Here is a 27390-nt window from a genome sequence, read left to right as displayed (position 1 = left end):
TATTTAATATTTCATCTCAAAATTAAATTCCATTCAAATTTTGTACCTCATAAGGTTGCTAAAATTGCAGGTTCCTTGGAAGTGCATTAGTTATTTAAAGTTTTTTGCAGCTATATATATTACCAAGCAAATATTGCAGGTCAATCATATTCAACACACAATCTCTGAATATTTTGGAAGCAACCATTGGAAATTAGCTAATTTAAAATAGTGATCATTTTTTTTAAAACCCAAGCATTCCAACAAAACATCTTCCCTGCTCCTTTAACATTTGGGTAATTCTACAATGTCAGTTTCTCATGTGATCCAGGAACAAAACAGAATTGCTTCCCTATGAATAAGCAAATGTGGAAAATGAAGTTCACTGTTTAACAGAACTGGAGTATAATGTCTGCCAACATTTCAGAGGTGTTACTCTTAATATTCTACCAAAAATTGCTCAAAGAGGAGAATATTCACAAATGATCTCCTCTCTCTTACAACTATACATGTTAAGTTGAAAATATGGTAGGCTGCAGAAAAATTCAGTTTTATTGGGACAGCAATGCAGAATTCTCAGCCAGAATTAAGGGGAAGCTGGGAATTTTGAGAGGGAATAACGTAGTGGAGGCTCAGAATTTTAGGAATTATACTCTCCATATACTTCAGACATTCAGGAAGACAAGTTGGAGAACAATGCATTACCCTTAGAAAATGGAGATGCATATGAAAAAGTTAATATAGTGAACAAGATTATCTTGGAAATAATTGCTTCCAATACTTCATTCATGATTTTGATATTTCAATAATAAATAAGCAGAGAACCTTGCCAGTCTTGACTGGTCTCAGAAATCTATGTTAAGTATTCTAAGCTTTAGTTACAAACTACCTACAAAGAAATCTTACACCCAATATTACTTTTGCATTTATGTCAAAAGTCAAAACTATGTGATAAAGCCAATTTTCATATGTAAGGTACAAGAGAAATTAATGGTTTTCTGAATGAAAATGAGGCAAAAAGAGATCTTTGCCCCTGGTGTTTTTATCTAACTCAGCCATACAAACTTTAGCTCTTGGTTAAGTAAATATAAAACTCAAATGCAGAAATTCAGTTGAAAATAATGTCCATATAAAGAACACAGAATACCCAAGCTGGCATAATATACTGTCAAAAGGGAATTGAAGTTTCTTCTCAGAACACTCAATGTAAAAGTAATCAAAATTCCAATACAGATAGTCCTTGACTTACAACCATTCATTTAATGACCATTTGAAGTTATGATGGCACTGAAAAAAGTGACTTATGATTGTTTTTCACACTTATGACCATTGCAGCATTCCCTTGATCACATGATCAGAATTTGGGCATTTAGGACCGTTGCTCTGTCTTGGGTTCATGTGATCATCATTTGTAACCTTCCCAACTGACTTCTGACAAGCAAAATCAGTTGGGGAGCCAGATTTACCTATCAACCACATGATTAACTTAACAATTGCAGTGATTTGCTTAACAATTGTGGCACAAAAGGTCATAAAATGGGGCACAACTCACTTCACAACTATCTTGCTTAGCAACATAACTTTTGGGCTCCATTTTGGTCATAAAACAAGGGCTACCTATACTATAGTCCATGTAAATTCAAAAATAGAAAATGTTACTATCAGCCCCCATAAACCAACCAAAGGATGTGGGAAGCTGGATGATTTACTATATAAGGAATAGGTTTTCCAATAGTTGCGTTGGATATTTTAACAACTGATCTGACTTGTTTCTTACACTAAGTTCATCTACATACTGTTTGGGTAGTTATGTTTTAAATCTGTAGTTTCATAGTGCTTAGATAAAGCTTTCTAAACAATGCATTGCTAAATAGAACTTTCTAAATGTTTCAACTGGGCAAGGATAGCAGCTACATAACTGCCAAGGTCTACATCCCAGACTCTAAATGAGTGCTCACCAAACTTTTTCTTCATTACCCAAAACTGCTTATTACTCAATGTAGGTAAAACACTTTAAGTCAGTGTCAGAATCCAATTATACTTCATCTCCAGTTATCAATTATAGAAAACCCCATTTCTGCCGTTTCTGGATTCTGTCATAGAAGAAAGGGAAGGGGATGAACAAAGGGGCTTTATGGCCCTCACTTCCTTCAGTACAACTTCAAAGGGATTGAATGTGGATAGCACCAAAAGGCCTTATCATAACAAAGGAGGCTATTTACCTTTCATGTAGTTTTCTCTGAAGTCTCCATCCAGCCGGCAGAAAGGAAAAGGGGGTTGGATTGTGATGCCTGAAACTGTCACTGGAAGAGGGGGGTGACTGTGTGGGACTACTGGGGAACCCCTTAAAACCTCGAATGGGAGAGCTTGGACCCCATGCCTGCAACCATTTTGTCTTAATAAAGGATTCCTGTTGGAAGAATTATTGCAAGAGTTCTGTCTTCTTAAGATGCAAAGTGGGGTGGGTCCTTACAGTCAGTTAAAATGTCCCTGTTGTGATTGGATAATGGCCTTGTGTGTTGTTACCCAAAGAAAAATGACTTTTATCTAATTTTATGGTAATTTATCAAGTTTGGAAAGCACTGCTGTAAATTATAGACTAGATGCAGAGGGCTAATAGAAAAGTTACATAAAATTCTTCTATAAGGAACAAGATGAATGTGAAGAAAATACAGCATCAAACCCAGGAAGTTATATCCTGCTGTTATCCAAACACAGTCCTTGCAATTTTTCAATGGACCATGTCAAAAGAAGGGCAACCAGGAGACTAAGGAGTCTGGTGACCAATTCCTATCAAAAACAAATGAAAGTTCTGGGAATATATCAACCTTCAGAACAGAAGATTAAGGACACACACGTCTTCAAATATCTGTCATGCAGAAGATGGAATCTACTTGCTCGTTGTTACTCAAGAGAACAGGACTAGAACTAATGGATGGAAACTACAAGGAAGCAGAGCAGGACTGGAACTAATGGGTGGAAACTGCAAAGAAGCAGATTTTGGCCAAACTTTAGGAAAAACTTATCTCACAGCAAAAGCTGCTTGGCAGAAGAATTGACTGTCTCAGGAGATGAGATGTTCTTGGTTTCTGGCAGGGTTGAAGCAGAGGCCTGTTGACCATCTGGCAGGGATTCAATACAACTTCCTGCATTTAACAAGAAACTGTCCCATGTACAGCTCTTTTTGAGTCTAAAATATTGTTTTCATTTCATCACCCAGGCTTAAAATTACATATAGTCAAAGCTCAAACAATAGAGTTAAGTATCAAATGTTCCTCTATTATCATGTTTCTGACCCCTCGATAGAGACAATCCCCCATCCAATGTGACCAATTCATTGAGAAGAGTTAGGAATAATTTCCCTATTCCCTTGCAAGGAATGTTTATAAGGCCCTGCTCAATTTCTGAAAAAAAAGAAGTGTCCTGGTATATGATCAGTTCCTTCCTTTTTAATACTTTATATTTATGTGTTTAACAACTTTACAAGCAGCCCTTTCTGTTTAGTCATCCCACAGTGGAAAATAAAATGGAATAAAAATAAATACAATACAGGCAGTTCTTGACTTACGACCACAACTGAGTTCAAAATTTCCATTGCTACGCAAGACAGTTGTTATTTGAATTTTGCCCCATTATACAAACTTTCTTACCACAGTTGTTACGTTAATCACTACAACTGTTAAGTTAATAACTTGGATGGTAAGTGAATCTGGCTTTCCTATTGACTTTGCTTTTCAGAAAGTCACAAAAGGGGACCACATGACCCTGGGTTACTGCAACCATCATAAACACATACTAATTGCCAAGCATCTGAATTTTGATCATGTGTCTTTGGAGATAATGCAATGGTCATAAGTTTGAAAAAGTCATAACTCACTTTTTTCAGTGCTATTGTAACTTTGATTTCACTAAATGAATAGTTGTAAGCCGAGGACTATTTGTACATGTCAAATACCAAGCAAATAAAATAACAACAACTGCTCAGAAGCAACATTTTTTACAGGTATTATACAAGCAGAAGACAATAACTAAACTAATTGCAGAATAAGAAGAGCTGAAGGGAGCCGTTTAGATCAATGTTAATCAAACTCACCAAACTTTTAATATGTGTGGACTCCAACTCCCAGAATTCCCCAGCACAAAATCTAACACCCTGTACAGTGCAGACAACCAAATTAAAGCAATTAGAGAATAGTTCCTCCGGCCTATTCGCCATCTCTCTGGGCAACTAGTTTCATTGCTAAGATGTTCTTACTGTTTAAGAACATTTGGCTGGAATATAGTTTCTGTTACTAATCCCATTGTTCCATATCCAGTGGTCTGGATTTTTGTGTGATACATCTTTTTAGATCAGAGATCCCCACCCACCAGGCCACGGACCGGTACTGGGCCACACAACATGAGCAAATGATATTAAAACCACACACACACCACCAGTTCATGGAAAAATTATTTCCCACAAAACCATTTTCTTGTACCAAAAAGATTGGGGACCATTGTTTCAGATGATATATCTGAAAAGCAAGAGCCAGGCTGGGGTTAAGCCAGTGTTGAACTGGTACCAAGGAGGCAGAAATTCCAGTCTCCTCTTAACCATGGAAAATTCCTGGATGACTCTGTCCCTATTCCACAGGGTTTGTTTTGGTAGAAGAGATGCTGTGCATGCTGTCTTGAGCTTCCGAATGAAAGATGGAATAGAAATTTACTAAATTAATGAAAAAAGAAAACTTCTCAATCTTTATCTCCCAAAACCACACATTCCCAATTCTTTCAATTTCCCTTAACAGGAAGATAATTTCTCTTATCATCCACGTTGTCCTTCTTTGAATCTATTTTTGTATCATATTCCTAAAGTACGGTGCCTGCCCAGAATTGAATATAATATTTGGGGTGTGGGTCTGGCCAAATCAGAAACCAGTGGAATTACTACTTCCCTTGATATGGAAATTATATTTTTATTGATGAAGTTTAAGATTATATTTGCTGTTTTACCAGGTACATCCCTCTGCTGATTCACATTCAGATCGTAGTGTTATTCAAGTGTTATTGCCAAGCCAGGATCCCCCATCTTATGCCTATGTATTTCATTTCTATTTCTTAAGCAATGAACTTAAGAAATGCAAAGTTCATTTCTATTTCTTAAGCAATGAACTTAAGAAATGCAAAGTTCATTTCTATTTCTTAAGCAATGAACTTTGCACTGACCAATGGGTCTGTGGGATAAAACAGGAGTTGAGCTATCAAAAAGTCAATTCTGCTATTTTCAGTGAACTCCTCACCTATTAAGTTGTTATTTTGTCTTCTAGGATTTTAGCTTCATAGGCAGAGTTTTGGAATGCCTGGGGGCTCTAAAGGAACATCTGCATTAGAGTCAGTTAGGGATTTATGGTTCAGGAGGAATCAGTCTTATTTTGCTTTATACTTTGGGAGCATATCTTTGTCAGTTTTTGTTATTTAAAAGCCAGAAAGAGTGTTAGATTATATTTCAAAACACTAGGTTTCCATTAGTTACCACAAGAGATAGCCAAGAGTCCGCCACCCTACTTTCTCTTCCTTGTTCTCCACCACTTCTTGGAATGAGCATATGAAATCAGTGCACGCTACAGAAATAGGAGCATGGATGTTAAAGAATTAGAGTTAAAATGACCCTTCATTGCAAATAATCAATCCTATCCTTTCTGAAGCAATTTCACTACTAAAGACTGAGGTGATATACAAGTTTACTGATAACATAGATAGTTAGATGTAGCAGACCTGCTTTTGGGGCTTTTGATTTTAAGGAAGACATAATTATTCACATTTAGAATCATTTGATTATTCCCAATCTTACGAGGTACAATTCTGATTATCCCCAATCCTTAGCCAGGTTGAGTTAAAATATTTGTATTCTGATAAGACCTGAAAATGGGTGGGAGAAGCACAACTCTTGCCCATTCTTGATTTATATTCTTCTTCTAAAGATGGTGGGGTAATGGATCTTTTCCTAAAGTTCTTATTTGGGGGAAGAGAAATGATGCATCTGTTTCTTACTCCTAGATTACGTATGAACCCAATGACCCAGCTGCCAGGGCTGCATGCTGATCCTGCTGAGATGGAACTGCCAGAGAATGTGTCTATATCACAACTTTGGCGCAGCTGTAGGTTAATAGACAACCAGGAGGAAGGCTGCATGCCGTGAAGATGAAATGGTGTGTTTCAGACCTAACGGGACTGTGGGATAAAACAGGAGTTGGGCTATCAGGAAGTCAATGGCACAAGGCGATACAACATGTTAGCAAAAAGATAGAAAAGCCACCCAGGGGGAAGAGAGGGGAAACAGCCTAGGGCAGGTTTATATTCATTTCCTTTGCCAACCTGTCTAAGGTCAGCAAATATTGCAGACCATAGAAGAAAAATGGATTGAGAACAAAGAAAATGAAAAACAGGAAGACCAGAATAAACTTCCTGATGCGTTTAACTAAAACTATTTTTCCCCATTTTTCAAAACAACAACAATGATGAATTTGAAAAGCCTAAAAAGGTACTATTCCTATTATTACAACTGCCACCATTATAACAACATAGTCTCAATGGCCTACAATCTTGTTCTGTCCGTGTATTTTGAATGTGTAAGTGGTACGTACTTGTTGAAATAAAATTAAAACAAAATGAAGGAGGATGACTTTTTTCTTATTATTTCAGTGAAGAAGGTTAGAATGAGTTCAATAAATAAATAATAAACAAACAGATAAATAAATAAGCAATTGACAAAGGAAGGAGTAAAAAGGCAAGTAGAATGAATAAAAATGCAATCTTCCTTCCTTCTTTCCTTCCTTCCTTCCTTCCTTCCTTCCTTCCTTCCTTCCTTCCTTCCTTCCTTCCTTCCTTCCTTCCTTCCTTCTCTCCCTCCCTCCTTCCTTCCTTCCCCCAGGAACTGTGGTGGCTCACTGATTAGAATACAATATTGTAGGCTAAATTCTGTTGACTGCCAGAAGTTCAATTCTGATTGGTTCAAGACTGACTCAGTCTTCCATCCTTTCGAGGTTGGTAAAATGAGGACCCAGATTTTGGGGGCAATATGCTGACTCTGTAAACTGCTTAGAAAGGGCTGTAAAGTACCATGAAGCTGTGCATAAGTCTAAGTGCTATTGTTATTCCCTCCTTACCTCTGTCCCTCCCTCCCTCCCTTTTCTTTCTTTCTTTCTTTCTTTCTTTCTTTCTTTCTTTCTTTCTTTCTTTCTTTCTCTCTCTCTCTCTCTCTCTCTCTCTCTCTCTCTCTCTTTTTCTTTCTTTCTTTCTTGAACTAAAGCATTTTGGGGGAATGATGAATTCTGTAGCTGAGCTGATGCTCTCTCAGTTTGGTTGTTTGTCTGCAGACATTTCATTTACTGACTAAATAATATCAGTGTGTGGAATTCAATCCGTTTCTATATAGCACAGCAGCTTGCCCTGCCACTGTTCGTGGGGGCATGGCTTTCTTCTTGGTAAGTTCCTTGATTAAGGTATTGTTTCCTGCTTGATTGTTTGTCTGGCGTTAATCCCTGCTTATCTGGGTGTTGGTTGATAGAGAATGCATTCTTTTTGTTTCCTTCTTACCTTCTTATTCTCTATTTTGACTGTTGTGTAAATGTGGTTTCTCTCTACGGGTCTATTGATAGCTGATCCATCTGAATGCTAAGTGTCCAGAAATTCCTTAGTGGTTTTGGATTCAGCTTGGCCTAGGACAGGGTTAGGGAACCTTGGCTCTTTTATGACTTGTGGACTTCAATACCCAGAATTTTTGAACCAGCCATGCTGACTCAGAAATTCTGGGAGTTGAAGTCCACAAGTCATAAAAGAGCCAAGATTTCCTACCCTTGGTCTAGGATGCTCAATTTGCCAGCTGAAACTATAGTTGAGTCTATTCATGTGTTTTGAAATTAAAAAGTTACAACACATGGTCAGACTGTCCAAAATACTTGGATTGGACAGATATCCACAACTCAGGGACAAACTCACAACACATGGACTGACTTATATTACTTTTTCTTTCAGTTCTATTGTTACTTTCTGCACTTCTTTTGGAGAACATAGAGCTCAGCCCAAAAAGTGAATGAGGGAACAAACTTATGCAACAAATCAAACTTTCTCAGATCCATTATGCAAATTCTTAAAAGAAATGTACCCTAGTTTCTTGAAGCAATATATCTATATATTTCACCTCATGATTAAAAATCTAGGGAGGAGCCTTGATTATCTGGAAGGATTTTAAAGGTGTCATTGAAATGCTGAGGTAGTACATTAATATAGTTTATATTGGATAGTGCCTTTAATATAGTTTATATTGGATAGTGCCTTTAAATAACTATTCCACAAAAAGAAGGAACTGTTCTAAACTAAGAAAGCAAAGCTTCCATTAACTAGCCACAGACAATTCAGAGGTCTCATGAATGTAAAGCATATCTTCATAAAAGCAAATTACAAAGAAAATGGCTTGCCAAAGGAAAATATGCAAATGTAAGTTTTAAATGCTGTTAGTGAAATCTGCATGGTAAAGCTGGCTTCACTCAGTAGAATGAGAGAAAAACATGACTTCACTTTGGGGCAAGGTTAAGAATGCGAACTATATCCTAGAGGGCTCAGAATATTACTTTTTAAATCTTTAACTCTACAAATCCAGGTGATTATAAAAATTATGTTTTTCCATATGAGTTTGCATAAGCTTTACTAACCACAAGAAGTAAAGTATTTGCTGTAATGGTAGCAAAACTCTGTAATGCCGTCTTTCCTGATACGTTTTTATGGATTTTGCATTTGTTTAAATTCAATAAAAATTTTCACCATCAAGTTATCTTGTTTAGTGTTAATTTTGGATAATAGTAACACAGATGCTTATAATAAAAGATCTGAGACTTAATTTAAATCATACTTTTGGATCTGAATTAAGGATCTATTTAATTAAACATACCCATCTATTTGATTAAACATTCTGAGGAACTAATTTGAAGGTGCAGGTAACAAAATAGATTCACTTTTCTAGAGTCTGTTTCCCAGTTTCACAACTAATCTTAGGTTACGTTCATACACTGTGCTAATATAGAGTGTGGTTTGTTTGACTTTTGGCTTTATCTGCCAAGGGAAAGCCAGCTAATACAATGTGTGAAGCCAATCTATTATGGCTTATTCTTATTTATACAAGAACGTATTTATATGATAAACCATAGCTTAACAATGGGGGGTGAATCAAGCCTATGTCTACCCAGAGAGAAGTCAAGTTGCATTATTTTCATAAGTGATGCCTACTTACAGAACAAAAATGTTGACAGAAGACAGAAGTAACTGTCCACATATCTATAAAGATTAGAAAAACGGAGAACAAAACTAGAGAAGTACAGGTCTTACAGTCAGATGTGATTTCATAAGGGGAATTGAGGCGTGCATCTCCACAAGGTGATGTGCTCACGTATAAATGGAACAGAATGTTCTCTTTTAGCCTGTAGCCTCCCTCTTTTAACTGCACAAAGATTGATCGTTCGCTGTCTTCTTGTTGTCTGCTAGGATCACAAAGAAAGGTTGCAGGTTATTTTTTTACATTCCAAATCAGAACTAATTCTTTTCTCCCTATGGATTAGCTTTCAGACTTTTCGTCAAGTTCTCTTTATAGTATTTCATATAATTTCTCTCTAGCAAATGATTTTAATGAACTCTACAATATCACAGGGAATTAAAAATCTTTAGCAATCAAACTAATACACAAGTCAACGAACAAAAATATCTCATAAGAAATGTCAGAAAATATGTCATTATTAAAACAATTATGGGTCATAATCACTTCTGTATCATAACATGCCTTTTAAAAGACAAATAATACAAAATGTAAATGTTGAATGTGTTTCAACAGTCTATAACAACAGTTAATCTAACACAACCAGAACTGTTTGCCACTCATTTCAGCTTTAATATAATCTATAGAAGCATTACATAGTGACCACAGTTTTTTGCAAATTCAGTGAAAAAGGTTGATTCAAAGAGATGAGTGGTAATACGGTTTTCTGTTCCTTATTAACAATTTTTTAAAAAATATTTAAGTAGTAGATGGGAATTGGGAGGGTGTAAATAACCTAAAATGTCTCCTTTTCTGCTTTTTAAAAGACTATGATAAGATCACTGATAATTATTATTTTTATGAATAGACTGATAACAGCAATGTTCAAATGTCACAATGAATGACAACCAACAGATTCCCATGATACTAATGAGCGCACCTAGACATCAAGTACATGCCACAATGATGTCATTATGATAGCAACATTTGCCATGTGGGTCTTCACTTGTCCCCTTGTCTATCTCCTTGATGCCTATAGACACCTATAGTTGGAGCATATGATAAAGTACTTTTCTTTGTAGGTTTATCAAATCTCAAGGTCCAAAATGAGGCATATGAGCATGCTTATTTGCATACTTTGCATAATATTTGCATAGTGTTTTCAGTCATTCAGCTTCAAAACATCAGCCAATCTCCTGGGTTGAGTTTTACTATTTTTTGCCTTTAATCTCTTGCAATAGTTTTTTTTAAAGTTATTTTTATTCTGCTTATAAAGCAAATATTACAAACATAGCTCTTATGTGGAGCTGAATAGGATATCCAGAACACCGGGGAAAAAACACTCTTTGACAAAAAAGAGCATACTGTATATGTTTGATACAGATGATGGGTTAAAGCAGGGGTCTTTTATGACTTGTGGACTTCAACTCCCAGATTTCCTAAGCCAGCATGCCTGGTGTATGGAAGGGAGCAAGTGTGAAAAAATCAAGATAGTATCCAGAACTTCCAAATACTCTGTAAAATAATATGATGGTTTATTTATCAGATACTAGAGACTTGAGATTTCTCATGTGCTGACGCTAGAACTATACAAAGGTCAAGACAAAAGTATAGAAATATATTCTTTCACTCTCAAATCATATATTTTTTCTCTTGTAACTTTCTCACACTCATGCTAAGTAAGTATTTTCTAGGACGGCTATTGTTCTTGCTGGTTCTAAACATAGCTAGAATATTTTTCTTCTTCCACAAGGCCAGTCAAAAATCTCAGCAACATCTTGCATTGCATTTTTGACCAGCTTGTCTCTCAATTGAAACCCTACCACCTTGTTCTAAATGCACAAAGTCTGAATGCTGTTAAAACCATTGGACTGTCATTCTTCCATGGTTTGCTTGTTTTTTATGCTATGATGCATTTTCTGTTGAGGATAATTTATAGTCACATTTCCCTCCTTGACAGAACATTGAGGCACTTGAGAGAAGGTAGATGCATGCAGCTGCCTCATTTCCCTACTGTTCTTCCCAAAACCTCCCATCCAGTTTATCTACATTATCACCTTGACACAAACCTTTAGAACAACAACAACAACAACAAAAAAAAAAACACCTGAAGATTTTGCCTCTCCAGGATTTAAAGCAAACAAACTCATTTCGAAGTAATGTAGATGGTTTTCACTTGGACAGTCCACAAAGGTTCCCTCTCATTGTTAAGTTAAAGTGGAAGATTCCTGATAGTGGTTTATTAGCCTGGATACAATGGGATCTTTCAACCTGGTGGGGAACTTTTTATGCCAGGGTTCAGCTCCTACTGTTGCCCAATATGTTTGATGTCAGAAACAGGGCTTTTTTTTCTCATAGAACGCCCAGAACGGAGTTCCGGCACCTTTTTTGGATGGAACCTTGTAGGGTAGGCAAGGCAAGTTGTATGATGTGTGTGAGTTCTGGTACCTTTTTTTTTTTAAGAAAAAAAGCACTGTCAGAAATTAAAAATGAAGTGCTAATCCAAGCAGTAGGTTTCACTTAGAGACATTGTCCAAAATGGAACTTTGAACCTTTCTTCAGTAGTCATATTAGATATTACATTTATTTAAGATAGAAGATGAATGAATGCATGGCCAGTGGCTCTACCAATCAGCTTTTTTTCTGTCACCTTCTAGAATTCTAGGAGTGGGGAGGGAAAGGAAGAGGAAGAGTAGGACCAATGGTAAGAAAATGAAAGAAAAGGAATCCCAAACAAGAGCAGATGCAATTTCTGCCTCTAGTCCATCTTCCTTCCAGACATGTAATTGTATAATTTGCCTTGAAGTACTTCTCTTTTGATATGGACAATGTAAGATGTTTTCCTCATTTCAGCAATAATTGTCTGGGAGACTATTTTTCTGGTAAGAATAAGGTACATTGGACAAATCCTAAAATAAATGCATTGTGAATTAAATTAATCTCTCACTCTGCAATACTTTGACTTTTGTATTTCAGGATGAATTATGATTCTCTTTCTCAATTTGTTTGTGTGTGTATGTGTGTGTGTATGTATATATGTATCTGGGTTAGCACAGGAAGAGCTTTGACTCCTGGCTAAACAGAGAGTCATCTGGATGAGTTTTTGAGAGCAGAATTTTCTGCTGCTGGGAGAATTCCACCACAAAACAACACAGCATTGATCCAAATAACATAATAACATAACTGAATGTGCTATGAAACTGGATCAATACATAAAAAACAATGATTGCAGTTTTATCCTTAGAGGCATGGATGCCATGCTTAACACAAAGCAAGCAGAGGGACTGCTAAATAAAGAAAATAATTTAATGTAAGCCCAGGATAGGGTTGAAGAGGGCTGGGCTGAGTGGGATTCAGAGGTTATGCAAGCAAAACAGTCAGATATGTGGACCAGCTTTGTTCCCTTTTTGTCTCATTGTTTTTTTGACTTATGCTTATCGCTTCTTTTATTACCATGTGAATTTCCAGTGTATTTATATCCAGTGTTATAAGACAGCCAGCTGGTTTTTAAATCCCTTTCTCCAAAGCAAAACCAAATGTAACCTTAGAGATATCACCTAAGGACTTTCCCATTTGATTGGACATTTTAAATGCTTTCATCCCCATTTGTTTCTTAGGTTTGCTGACTCTCAGTGGGCTGCTTTTATCGAACTGTATCTTGTGTGAAAAAATTATGTCTTTCTTATACTGTCCTGCAGGGGCATCCACTGGGTGTGTTTAAAGTCAAGATGGCCAGTACAATCAATAGAAGCAATGTACAAAAACCAGGCAGACTTTTCATAGTATCCATCTTGGATATTTTCATCTAGCAAAATGCCAAATGATCTTCATAATACCATTATTACACCAATTCTACCATTATGTATTTGTGTATTGGTATCTGATAGAAATGTGTAAGTTACAGCATTTGCATTATGATAGCATCATATGTGGATTATCATTTGTCTGCTGTGCCTTCTCAAAGACATCCTTTCTTGTTTGATAAAACTCAAAATAACATTGGTTGAACAAAGGATCCATCTAGGCACTAGGGCAGTGATGGCGAACCTTTTAGAGATTGAGTGCCCCAAAACTGGCCCTGTCCCTGCTCCACCCCCCCCTGCCCCACCCCTGCTTTGCCCCCCATCCCCTGTCCCGCCTGCCCACAGGACCACTCACCACCTCCAGGCCCGCTGCAGATCGCCCAGGCAGCCAAGCAGCACTATGGCAGCCACACCCTCTGCCCACACCCTGCAGCATCAACTGCATGATGGGGTGTAAGGGCAGAGTCTTATCTACGCTGCCTGGCTGCCATGTCCTTGGCTCCATGTGGCCCATGCTCAAGGGTGACTCTTTTTCAGGGGGGCTGCTGGAGAGAAGGGGGTCGTGGGGGGAGGCAAGGCTGGAGCAACAGCACGTGTACCCACAGAGAGGCCTCTGAGTGCCGCCTCTGACACCCGTGCCATAGATTCATAACCACTGCACTAGGGTTTATTAATATCAAGATTTTAAAGAGTGCATAGTCTTTGTATAAATGAGCTTTTCTAACAATTAGACTAATCCATAGTAGTTGAGAGTCAAGCATCAGACAAACCATGATATTTTTTGATACAAGGGATGTGAGATTAGAAGGAGAATGATAGTCCAAAATCGAACCATTGCTCAGTGGATCAGCATGGCAAGAAAGCTACACCCATAATATGACAGTGATTTATGAATTGTGACCATGGCATGACATAGAATCAGTATTGATCAGACTGCATACGAGCTCATATATACTTGTTCATCATTTGACAAATATAACATCCAGCAATCCAGAGAAACATATTCTTAATATAAAAAGAGTCCCGGGTTGACCTTCCTACATCACTAGATTTAGTGGAAACAGACTTTTCTTTGGAGTCTGGAGAGTAGACTATGCTAAGCTAGAAAAACCAGTTGCGTGTCTTCTTATATATAAAATAGCTTCTGCAAACTAAAGAGCTTTTTTATTGCTTTGTTGCATTTGAAATGCTTTTCTATGTAAGTAATCCACATATTCATAGGCAAATTACTAAATAATATTTTATTGAATGATATATATGAGCTTGGATTTATCTACTTGACATAATTATACGGGGAAGACTTAATGATACTATAATACATGATGTAATTTTACCATTTATATAATTACACCACATTGTGTCTTTTCTTACCAGTTCAGACACTCATGGTATTTAAAGTTCAGTTTCTCATATTGCCTTTTTTTCCTAATAGAACTAAAGCAGCTATGATATTAATTGTATTACTGTAACTAATTTAGTTAAATTTTCTTTTCCCTGTCATGGCCCTCCCAAAATAAACAAGGAAATCAACCAACCAACTCCTTTTCTGAAAACCTTTTGCATTTCAAGAGTAATCTCTATTGATGCTAGTGTAGACAATTTCTTCCATCATCATCAGCAACTATCCAAGAAAGTTTAGGGATACAGAGAGGAAGAAAACTCTTTCTCTAACCTGAACTTTGATTCTGCTATTTACATAATAAGCAAAAGCAAAATGCAATCAATCCTACAATTAAAGTCATGTCTAGCTTTAGACAATCTTTGTTGATGAACTTGAAACCTATCTTGGGGAAAAGCAAATGTGGTATTCCAAATGTTACCGAATTACAGTTCCCAGCATTTTCACCCAATCTGAGATAAAGAAATTTGTGATTCAGCAATAAATGGACTACTACAGGTTGCTTTCTTCTGGCCTCATTAGGCAGAAAAATGAAGCTGATGTCTCAACTAGCAGGAGGGTTAGGACCAAATTTCTAAGAATTTCCATCTGCAAAAGGAAGATGGACACAGAGAAAGAGAGAGAGGAATCACATTATGTCATGTCTCCATGTATGCAGTTTTGTATGACATTTGATTGAATATTTACTTATGCCTCCATATTCGAACATCATGTAAAACTGCATACATGGAGACATGACATAATATGATCTCTCTCTCTCTTTTTCTGAGAATTTAAGGGAATATACATCCTTTCGTGTCACACTGCTAAGCACCAAGATGTGGATAGGGCCTAAAGGTATACTATCTAAAATGCAATGCTACCTGAATACAATTCCCACTAGAGAGATTGAAATCCATAAAAAGATCTGGCCACAAATGTCTCATGATCTCAAAAGAGGAGAAATCTACTACTGTTCTGCTTCCTGGTAGTCTATCTAAGTCAAATAACGTGAAAGATACAAAGATAGGGTAGACTGGGTTGCAATAAGGCATTAACAGTCAAGAAGCATTTAAAGCAGATTAATGTTCCAATTGCTGTCTTATGCTAGGAATTTTTCACAGATAGAGGGGAGTATTATTATGCACTATTGAACTTGAAGGACTGCTATCTGTTTCATGTGCCATGTGCCATAAAAGAGAGGTCTTTTATGCCCACAAGTGCCTTAATGGCAAGATGGATACAAGAAAGTGTATTCATTGTAAATAGTTTTCCCAATATGATTCAGCCAAAGTGAAGGAAGAAAATGCCCATAATGAGAAGGTAGTTAGTTTTTCATTCTTAGCTATTTCCTGTTTTTATCAAGTCTTGATTAGTGTGTTAATCAGATACAGCCAAGAGGCTTTAAGAAACATGATTTTATTATGAACATCTAATCATTGCTGAAGGAAAAACAGGCCAACATAAAAGAGTTCTAAGCAGCCTTGTATCATTACATAGTTGTATTTTAATAGAGGAGGGAGAATCCAAAACAGGTTTCCTGAATCAGTGATGGTAAATTAAAAAACAACTCAGAAATTTGCATTAGAACCTTCTTATTTCCATCTAATTTAATCCAGGGTTCTCATTGCCTGAATTCAATAGATTGCTACTATGAACCCAACAATGCAATGTAGTTGCATCAATCTAAAATTAGTCCACTATCAGACAAATATGATGGTGGTGGATTGGGGTTTGAGGAAACTCTTATGCTACTGCCCAAGGCTTCCAAATTCAGGGATTGTCCACGCTTGGAGGCTACAATAATTAGTTTCTGAGCTCGTAGTATACTGCTCAAAAAAATAAAGGGAACACAAATGTATAGGATCCTATACATTTGTGTTCCCTTTATTTTTGTGAGCAGTATATTTATAATGATCAATATTTATTGGCTACCCAAGGCTACAGCTGAATGGCAAGCCTGTGAAATCAGAGCACTTAAAGAATCAAATATATTTCATGCTGTTATTTCTCATGCCATCCTCCTATTTGTATTTACTGATAAAACAAGAGCCATTTTATTGAAGACAGTGAAGCAAGAAAATTAAATGATGGTTCTTTTCAACTACTAGAATTGAAATGCAGTTGCAAGTTGGGTGCTTCAGAGGATGATGGTTGGGCTTCTTCCTACTTAGTGTTCTCGCAATGTCACGTGATATGTTGCGATGTATGCATTTCAGACTCCTCAGATAATCCCTTTTTTCTGATACTACCTAAATGAAACTTACCTCAAGTGCAGCTCCAGCTGTGAGTAAAGGAAGTGAATGAAAGCTCTCCTAGCCACAATTTCTGCATGGCAATCGTTGACCACAAGTCCTTGATCATTAAGATATTCTCCATTTAGGCATTTGGTGCCTGAAGAGAGCACAATAACCTGAGCCTGCTGAATGTCCATACCTATGGGGGAAAAAAACCAGCACACACAATCAAGAGCTCATCATAGCTTGAAATTATGTCTTCATGTAGCACCAGAGTCAGTTCTAAATGGGTGATTACTTGACTCTGGGGTTAAATAGTGATCATGGGTCTCATTGCATATGTATGGTGCAGTAATGTATGATCTGTTTCGATATGGACCACTAATTCCCACATCAAAGTCAACCAGAAAGTTTACTTTTTAAATCATTAACCAGAGATGATATATCCCACAAGGAAATAATAAAGACATTCCTGAAACCCAGATGAACAATAATCTTTCAGGAACTTTATTTTGTTGTTATCACTCCTGTTCCTTTTTTATGATAGAAACAGACATCCTGTATACTGTGAGCTTTCATTTCCTTGGCATTGGAATGACTAATAAAAAGTGGGTTTTAGAGTGTCTTTTTTTCAAAGAATCATGTATATTTTAATGCATAAATCTCTAGTTCAACTGTTGAACATGCATTTCTTTATAAAATGGGAACAGTTATCAGGGCTATGCCTCTCTGCTTTGCAATATGGCTGAAGATATCTTTGAGAGTGTCCACTGCAAATGGAATTTGCCAGTCCAGTGGGATATGAGATGCTGTGTTTCCTCCATAGTCACCTCTCTCTTTTCGGACAGTGCACTCCAGAGATATTCTGCACCAGTTGTAGCTTCCAAATAACTCTTTAAGGGAGCCTCATGTAGAGCATGTTGTGATAACCCAGCTCAGAGATGATGTGGTATCTACTATACTTGAAGGCCATGGGCATACCCCAAATTCCAGGCTCTTCTTGAGATCACATCTGGTGAAGTAGGACTAAGAGGCCAAGGTTCAAAGTCATAGCTAGGGAATAAACCATTTTCTTAGATCAAGCTACTTCACTGTTTTGTAAGAATAAAATCTGAGGTACACATTACTGCCGCAGTTGTTGCATACACAGGCAGGAGTTTTATATTTAAACATTTCACAAAGTCTAGTTAGAAAAAAGCATAGTATGTTTAGATGCCCCCAAGTATTAAGCTATAAATGGTTGAAAGTAATTTGCTCATAATCTCCTTCAGCAAGCAATTGCTTTGTATTATTCTTGTAAACTAGGTGAAGGATGCTGCAGCCTAAGTAAAACCCAAGTAATTAAACAACTATTAAAAAGAATTAATCTCAGGAGACGTGCTGCTTTAAAACTACATGCCCGTGCACTCACATACACATTTTTCTATTTTTATCTTGCTTCAACCCACTGTTAGCACAGGCATATTAAAAGACTCACTTTCTCCAAAATAATGGTAATTAAGCCTTGGAAACAGTATTTTATGCTTGTTATAGCCGTGATGCCTGTCTTATCTATTTGGGAAAGAATTTTGAGTATGTCTTTTGTAAATTTTTTCATGAAACAACTTAAGGGATGATGAGAGCAGATGGGAGGTGGATGTAAGGAAGAAACTAGGCAGAATGTCAATGAATTTAAAACTGAAGAGGGCTTTCAACATTGGACTGAATTCTTAGAAAAGTTTCTAATCAGATCACATTGCAAGAGAATGAAACCGAGATGGGACAAAAAACTCAGACATGAGCAGCAACATCCGCAATGACTCAAGCATAATTTCCTCCAAACTTGTCTGGGAAAAGCTAAGAGCAGCAGGCTAATAATTGCATTATTTTTATGGAAATATTGACATATGACAATGGTGCAAGAAGAACCAGGGAAAACACAGAAAGTAAATGTAGGCAGATAAGAAGATGGTTATTTTATTGGTTCCCTTAGAATGTTAGTGACTTAATTGTGCATCTGGAAAAAATATCTGCCCCCAGGGTATTTACCAGGTAGAGAATCCTAAAAAGGACTTACTGAACATAATTGTATGTAAAGAATGCATTCTATCAATCAGTTACAGAGCTTGCATCACACTTTTGACTTTTGGGATAAGATGGCAATTATAATCCCCATTGTGTAGGAAGGCTGATCAAAGTGGGTTTTTCCAGAATATATCTTCTTTTTAATTATGACTGATTTTTTTGCAAAACAGTGACAATCCCATATCTGTAAGAAGCTGAATTGCCATTCAAGGGTTAACTTTTTCTTTTTTTTGTTACCATCCATTCCCAGTAAACCCAACTGTCTGTAACCCTCCAGTGAACACTTGAGTAAATTGCAAAATGTTTTCAGATACTTGTAACCAGCTTTGCAAATGGAGTCTCAGCAATGCAAATGTCCTCAGCCATGCAAATAGACCATTATCAGCTTGGCAAATTTTTTAGCATTCCCATGTAACCTAATTTGCTCTCTCGCCTGATCTACTACTTTCAGCTCTTTTGCTCTACCACCTAATGAAGAGATCTGCGAACAGCGAGTTTATGTACAGCCATTGTTGCCGCTATGACAACACCATGCGTGGCCACATATGGCCATACCATACTGTATCCCTTAGTGGTTTTGGTGGTGTGTGTGTGTCCAAATTGGCAAGATGATGGAAAAAGCATTGTGATACAAGCTCTGCCCTACATGTGTTCAAAAGATGTAAGGCTTGCATACCACTCCTTAGTTTTAACCATTGTCATTTAGTTTTCTGTTAGGAAATGTAGCAATAGCTACAGCACTTAGACTTATATACCATTTCACAGTGCTTTACAGCTCTCTCTAAGCGGTTTACAGGGTCAGCATATTGCCCCCAACAATCTGGGTCCTCATTTTACCAACCTTGGAAGGATGGAAGGCTGAGTCAACCTTGAACCGGTGAGAATCGAACTGCTGAACTGCTAGCAGCCGGCAGTCAGCAGAAGTAATCTGCAGTGCTGCATTCTAACACTGTGCCAACATGGCTCTTGTAAATGTAAAGGTAAAAGGCTCACTGTCAACTGTGTCTGACTCTAGGGCAGGGTGCTTATTTCCTTTTCTTAGCTGAGGGAGTCAGTGTTTTCCGAAGACAATTTCCATGGTCATGTGGCCAGCATGGCTGAAGCACACAGAACGCTGTTACCCTCCCACCAAAGTGGTACCTATTTATCTACTTATATTTGCATGCTTTCAAACTACTGGGTGGGCAGGAGCTGAGGCAAGTAATGGGAGCTCACCCTGTTGCATGGAGTTCAGGTCTTGAACCTGAGCTGTCAGCTTTCCAGCTAACAAGTTTAGCGTCTTTAACCATTGAGCCATTGTACCTCAAGTATTAGAAAATGAAGCACTGAAATATATTGAAGAGCCTAGGACATTGAGGCAGAACATTCTCTCTATATTGTGAACTCTCTATGTATTGATTATTCAGCCAAAAATTCCTGAATAATTTAGGTATGGGAGAGCATTCTCTGACCTGCTTCAGCTCATGGGAAGAATGTTGGCATTAAACTGTAATAAACACACAAACAGGAAAAATATATACATTTTCTGGAGTCTCCAACCAGTTATTGAGTAATTGTTGCTTCAATTGAGTAAATGTTGCTTCAATCAAGCATTCATAGGCTCTTTTGGGATCACTGTTTCATAAAAACTCTGCAATTTTTTTATTGAGCAAAATAAAAGACTAAGCACAATGCCTTTCTATGGGAAGATAGGAAACTAATCAAATGGGAAAATAATGAAATTAATAAAACACTTTTCTTTGCAATAGATAACCAGTCTAGATATTATGGACTTTTTTTTTTTTTATTGAAATTTTTCAAAAGTTTTACAAATAAGAATCCACCCCCCCTCCCCAACCACCCCACCCCCCCCCCCCGACTTCCCAGAACTGAATATAGGATTATTTAACAAATATTTTAAAAATAACATTTGCAATTTGATATTATGGACTTTTAAAAATGTGTCTCCATAGATGTTCTAGATAGTTCCTAATTTGAGTATAAGAAAGAACTGCCTCTTTATATGGAATGCAGAAAAATATGTATTTTATGAAGCCTTTGAGATAAATCTGCTACTTCCACGTATAAGGCGAGGCAGAATTTGATTCAAGAGGTTCCCAGCTTGACTTGTGAAAATCCAGCAAATCCTGCTGCTGTTCTTTACTCCTTTCTCTGTATCAAAGATATACTCCTATAGTATATCAGCATCAAAACTGCTGATCAGAAAGAGTGTGGCAGACAATGCAAAGACAAAATAGAGTCCACTTTTATAATGGGAAAGAAAAACAATACTCTGAAGCTTTTAGTGCTGAGAAGCAACTCCCTAATTTTTTAGAAGAAGTGAGGACAATAATAGAAAGTTTGTGGGGCAGTATCTCATTCAGATGTGATATTAGAACATTCACTGTTCTAATATCTGAAAGACTCCTACAAAGAAGGGGGGATGTTTCAAACTATTTTCCAAAGCACCAAAAGACAAGACAAAAAACAATTGGAAGCTAACCAAGGAGAGAAGCAACCTAGAACTAGGGCAGGGGTAGGCAACCTTGGCTCTTTTATGACTTGTGGACTTCAACTCTCAGAATTCCTGAACCAGCCATGCAGGCTCAGGAATTCTGAGAGTTGAAGTCCGCGAGTCATAAAAGAGCCAAGGTTGCCTACCCCTGAACTAGGGAGAAATTTAGTAATGGTGAGAGCAATCAACCAATGGAATAGCTTGCCTTCAGAAGTTGTGGGTACTCCATCACTGTAGACTTTAAAAAAGAGGGAAAAAAGGCTTCACTTGTATTGTAATTCTATTTTTATTCCTTTTATGGCTTTTAATGTTGTAAGCTGCTCAAAGACATTTTGAAGCGAGATGGGTAGCAAGCAACTACTACTACTACTACTACTACTACTACTACTACTAATGAATAATGCCCTTCATCCACAAAGTGACATTGACAGACTTTATCTACCAAGGCAAATATGTGGGCATGGAATGCTGCAAGTACATCAGATGGTTGAAGAACAAAAAATGGCTTTGGAAGAATATCTGAAGGACAGTGATGAAGATGCACTGAAATTAGTATACCAGGAAGACTTACTGACTACTGGAGAGACCAAACTGGCCTACAAGAAAGACCAAATGAAGAACAGAATAGGGGCATGGGAAGACAAAGCACTACATGGCCAGTACATTAAAAAAAATAGCTGGGAAAGCAGATAATAAAAAGACCTGGCAATGGCTAAGAGCAGGAAAATTGAAGAAAGAGACTGAGGGATTAATTCTGGCTGCACAAGACCAAGCCTTAAGAACAAATGCATATTAAGTCAAAATTGAGAAGACAGCAACAGACAGTAAGTGCCGCCTGTTGAGTCCGTGGCGGGAAACAGACACGAGAAGCAGCTGGAGTTCTCAGTTTCTTTTATTCAGCGTTCAGCTTACAGGAAGATGGCTTCAGCCTCGCCCAAACGCCTCGCAGCCTCTTATATAGGCAACTCCCGGGTAAATGGGTTACTTTTCCCGTGCCAACACCCGCGCATGCGCACGGCGCTGGCGACAGCCTGTCTGGTCCCGGGCGGCTTTGCACCTGCCCGGGACTGCCTGCAATCGCCCGAGCCGTTTGCAAGGCTCGGGACATAACACCCCTTTCCCCCGGGCTAAAACTACTACCAACATACAACATTTATTTTATACGACAATTTGCTCCCCAGTGCTCCCACTGTTTACTGGCTTTTGCCTTGCCAGCAATGTTATGTAATCTTCTAGGTACTTATGAGATTTCTTTGCTCTCTGTGACCTTCTTAGCTCTGGGTTACTGGCATAAGTTCCCTGACTGGAGGGAGGCGTGAGCCTGTTCTCTCTATTGTGCCCTGGTGTCTTCCAAGGACTGGGCCCCGATGCCTGGCCTGCTTGCTTGCCCACCGGGCTCGTCAGGCCAGGGCTTCTGTTGCTTTGTGACCTGGTTGTCCTACCTAGCTGTAGACCCTCAGGCCCCTTGAAGTGATAGCCACTGCTGGGCGTCTCTGTAGAACCTCCTAGGTCAGTCCAAGACTTGTCAGGAGGCTGTCCATTCCCTGAACCCCATTCTGTGCTCGGGCTCGTGTGGGTTTCTGTACTTTCCCAAAACTCAGGTGTTCCCTGATTTTTGCTAGGGGTGTTGTAGTCGGGACTTGGCTCCTCGACTAGCTCTGTGTATGTTTGACCCCCTGTAGGATTTGGGGTAAGGTCAGGCCAACCTTGGGAATTTTGTGCCAGCTCTCTTGCGGGGAATGATTTGTTGGGATGCCCCCGGGTATCCTCCGTTACGGGAGTGCTGTGTGATGTGTGTGGAAAGTGAGTATGCCCCCGGGGTGACTCCCTGGCTGGAGTAGGCATGAGTGCCTGTTGTGTGGGTAAGCTCCATGACTTCCTTTTTGGAGCAATTGCGGAATCTTGGGATGGGCCGTTTGTGGCTCCCTCAGTGGAGATGGGGAGTAGCTCTTGCCCTTCCCTTTGCTCCAAAGGGTCCCCCTCCCCCCCTGGAAAAGACCCAGGAGTCTCATCAGAAAAGTCCCGCCTAGAGCGGAGTTGGTCGATGTGCCGACGCAGGACACGACCGTTGTCCAGGGCTACCTCGTAGGAAAGAGGACCTGTGACCCTGGAAACAGAAGCGGGGACCCATGTATGACCAGGCCCGTAATTGCGAGCCCAAACCGGGGCACCCACAAGTAGTTGTCTAGGTGCCCTAGGATGTGAGGTAGATGAAGGCAGTCTGTCCGGATGCAACCGGTCAAGTCTAGTAGTAAGTTGGTGCCCCCAATGAAGTTCAGTTGGACTTCTCCCTGTAGAAGTGGACGGTGTGGTGCGATAAGAAAGGAGAAAGTCAGCCAACCTGTGATGCCAGTCCCCGTAGGTGAGTCTCTTCAAGGCGTCCTTTGCGATGCGCACCATGCGTTCAGCCATACCGTTGGTGGACGGGTGAAAAGGCGCAGACGTGGCATGACGAATCAGGTTTGCCTGTAAGAAAGCTTGGAATTCGGAGGATGTGAATTGAGGGCCGTTGTCGGACACAATGACATCTGGCAGCCCGTGTGCAGCAAAAATCCCCCTCAGTACCTGAATAGTCTTTGCAGTGGTGGTGGATGAGACAGGCACAACCTCAAGCCATTTTGAATGGCTGTCAACAAGGACCAAGAAGAACTGGCCCTGAAAGGGCCCAGCGTAGTCAATGTGCACCCTAGACCATGGGGACTGTGTTTCCTCCCATCTATGCACAGGAGCTTGGGGCATCTCTGGGCAAGATCGTTGGCACAGGTGGCATGCGTGTATCTTAGCCTCAATACCTTTATCTAAACCAGGCCACCACAAGTGGCTTCGTGCAAGAGCCTTCATACGAACAATGCCAGGATGACCCTCGTGGAGGGATTCTAAGACCCTAGTCCTCATTGAGGTGGGAATGACAACTCTGTTTCCCCAAAGCAGACAACCCTGAGAAAGGGACAGTTCGTTCCTTTTGGACCAGAAACTCTGAAACTCAGGACTAGGGCAGTGCTCAGGCCACCCGGACAGGACCCAGGAGCGGACACGTGAAAGTGTGTGATCTGTACCTGTTTCAGCGGTAACATCCCTGGCACTAAGAGGGAGCTCGGGCAAGGCTTGGATTGATAGAATGTTGACAGCTGGCACGGGGTCAGCTTCTACTACTGGCAGAGGCAACCTACTGAGGCCATCAGCATGGCCCATTTCTTTCCCAGGCTTGTGGATTAATGAAAAATCATATGCAGACAAAAAATAGACCACCTAAGCATTCTAGGGGAAATGATGTGGGGAGTCTGCTTACGTGTGGTAAACAGTCCCAGCAGAGGCTTATGGTCAGTGAAGACCGTGAAATGCCTGCCATATAGAAAATCGTGGAATTTTTTAATTCCAGCAACAACAGCCAGAGCCTCCCTGTCTATCTGAGCGTAGTTGCGCTCGGCAGAAGACAGTGTTCTGGAGTAGTATGCAATAGGAACCTGAGTTCCATCAGACCTGAGGTGACTCAGGACAGCTCCAACCCCGTAGGGGGACGCATCACAAGCGATGCACACAGGAAGAGACTCGTTGAAATGTGCAAGAACACTGTTAGAAGTGAGCAAGGCCTTGACTTCTTTAAAGCAAGCCTCATGTGCTTGTGACCACAGCCACACAGCTTGTTTGTCTAGTAGCCTGTGAAGAGGCTCAGCTACACTAGCTTTATGTGGAAGAAAAGAATTGTAGAAATTCAGGAGGCCTAAGAAGGCCTGAAGTTCGGCCTTAGACTTTGGCCTGGGTGCTTCTAAAATAGCAGTTAGTTTGGATTCAGCAGGATGAATCCCAGCAGCATCAATTTTGAATCCCAGAAATTCAGTAGAAGGCACCCCAATCTTGCATTTGTCTTTTCTGAGCTTGAGGCCTGATTTCCTGAATCTTAACAGGACAGCCCTAAGCCTTTCAGCTAGAATGTGTGTGGAGTCTCCTGCAATCAAGACATCGTCAAAGTAGGGGCAGACCCCTGGTATACCTCGTAGTGTGTTTTCCATTACGCTTTGGAAAATCCCAGGAGCGACATTCACTCCAAACTGTAGCCTTTTTACTTTAAAGGCTCCCCTGTGGGTCACAATGGTCTGAGCTATGGCAGCATCATCATCAACAGGCAGCTGTTGATATGCTTGAGCTAGGTCAAGCTTTGCAAAAACACGCCCCCCCTTGAGAGAGGCCAGGATGTGACTGACCACAGGAACAGGATAGGCATGTTGCTGCAATGCCTTATTGAGTGTGCATTTGTAATCAGCACAAATGCGAATGTCCCCATTTGCCTTTAGAGGCGTGACAATGGGGGTCTCCCACGGGCTGGAATCAACAGGTTCTAGGATTCCCTGTTGGATTAGTTTGTCTAATTCAGTGTCAATCTTACTTTTTAAAGCAAAAGGGACCCTTCTTGCTTTAATCCTAATGGGAGTGACAGTGGGGTCTAGCTTTAAGGACACAGGTGGTCCTTTGAAATGTGTGCTGCTGAAAACATCTGCAAATTCTTTGCAGACTTCCTGTAGGTCGAGTGTTTGTAAGCTGTTGAGTCCTGTGACGTGTATCCCCAGGGCCTCAAACCAATCGAGTCCTATGAGACTCGTTCGTTCACCCCCTACTACTAATAAGTCTAGTGGACCTTCAAAACTCTTGTATTGCACGTTAAGGGTGGCCTCCCCCTTAACACACACTCTTGAGTTCTGAAAATCTGTTAATACAATATCAGAAGGCCTTAACTTGGCCTTAGTCCCACTACTGGAACAAATCTTCCTAAATGTATGCAATGAAATAATGGAAAGGGCAGACCCTGTGTCTAGTTCCATAGATAATGGAACCCCTTGTAGCTTCACGTTGAGTGACAGCTTTTTCTTCATGGGCTTGTGTGTGCCTGTTCTACAGATGCTTCTTCGCGAAGCGCAAAAACCTACCCTATTCTGGCTGGGGAATCTGGTACCCTTCAGGCGTTCTTCTTGGGGTTGTGCCTTTCGTCGGCCCAGACACACAGCTGCAATGTGCCCTTGTTTGCCGCATGCCCGGCAGGTAGCGGAGCGGAACTTGCAGTCGGTTCTCCTGTGGCGACCTCCACAGCCGATGCACTTGAGCGGAGCCGAAGAGCTTCCCTTCTGGTTCTCTTCCTTCGCGGGGTGTAGATGGTTGACTTCTTCGTCCGGATCCTCCTCGGAGTTTCGTCGGACGTCTTCCTGGTGCACGGACGGACCCTCTGCACTGCTTCTGATCGGCCGCATGTTCTTGACGGCGCCGCCTGCTGCTTCATCTGCGGTGACTTCCCTTAAGGCGTCTTGGAAGGATAATTCTTCCTTAGCGAAAAGTCTCTGTTGTAGCTCTCGATGCCTTAACCCGCACACGAATCGGTCCCTCAGTCGTTCCTCGAGGTCCTTGAACTCGCAGGGCTTGGCGGCCTTCCGTAACGCGGCGATGTATTCCTTGGCTGACTCACCGGACCGTTGATCCCTCTGTTCGAAGGTGTGGCGCCATGAGATAACGGACACCTTGGGGTGGAAGTGCTCCTTCAGCAGCTTCTTCAGGTCTGCGTAGCTTACAGACTCTACTGGGACAGGTGCTGCAAGGTTTTCTGCGATTTCGAAGGCGTCTTGGCCGCAAACGCAAAGCAGGGTGGCAGCCTTCAAGCTATCTTCCCTCACTTGGTTTGCCTTGAAGTAGTTCTCCATTCTGGATACGTAGGACTCCCACCGCTCTGGATGTGAGACGTCGAATTCCGAAAGCCTTCCGATTTTCGCCATCTTCGGATCTTCAGGAGACGGGTCTATCAGCCAGCCTACCCCCGAATGCGCACCGGATTGGCGGGCAGCTGCCGAGTCGACGCCGTTCCTCTTCCGCCGCTCAGGACTCCTTGGGTAAGCTTACACTTCTTCCTTTCCAGGTAGTGCAAGGCATCCCACCTTCGTCGCCAGTGTTGAGTCCGTGGCGGGAAAACAGCAGCAGCTCAGTTTCTTTTATTCAGCGTTCAGCTTACAGGAAGATGGCTTCAGCCTCGCCCAAACGCCTCGCAGCCTCTTATATAGGCAACTCCCGGGTAAATGGGTTACTTTTCCCGCGCCAGCACCCGCGCATGCGCCCGGCGCTGGCGCCAGCCTGTCTGGTCCCGGGCGGCTTTGCACCTGCCCGGGACTGCCTGC

At 40.2% G+C, this 27390-nt stretch overlaps 1 protein-coding gene across 1 annotated transcript in view; it reads right to left on the bottom strand.

Annotated features, from left to right (window-relative positions):
- ADARB2 (adenosine deaminase RNA specific B2 (inactive)) overlaps positions 1 to 27390 on the bottom strand; it is a 325410-nt gene that overhangs the window by 53209 nt on the left and 244811 nt on the right. The window contains exons 5-6 of the mRNA XM_039352480.1: positions 16711 to 16879; positions 9340 to 9488 (exon numbers count right to left, since the gene is read on the bottom strand). Coding sequence (XP_039208414.1) covers positions 9340 to 9488; positions 16711 to 16879 — 318 coding nt within the window. The remainder of the gene's footprint in view (positions 1 to 9339; positions 9489 to 16710; positions 16880 to 27390) is intronic.

The sequence above is a fragment of the Crotalus tigris genome, unplaced genomic scaffold (assembly GCF_016545835.1).
Source record: "Crotalus tigris isolate CLP2741 ecotype Arizona unplaced genomic scaffold, ASM1654583v1 scf7180000018435.730608, whole genome shotgun sequence".
NCBI lineage: Eukaryota > Metazoa > Chordata > Lepidosauria > Squamata > Viperidae > Crotalus > Crotalus tigris.
The sequence above is the reverse complement of the archived record's forward strand: the minus strand, read 5'-3'. Positions and strand labels throughout refer to the sequence as shown.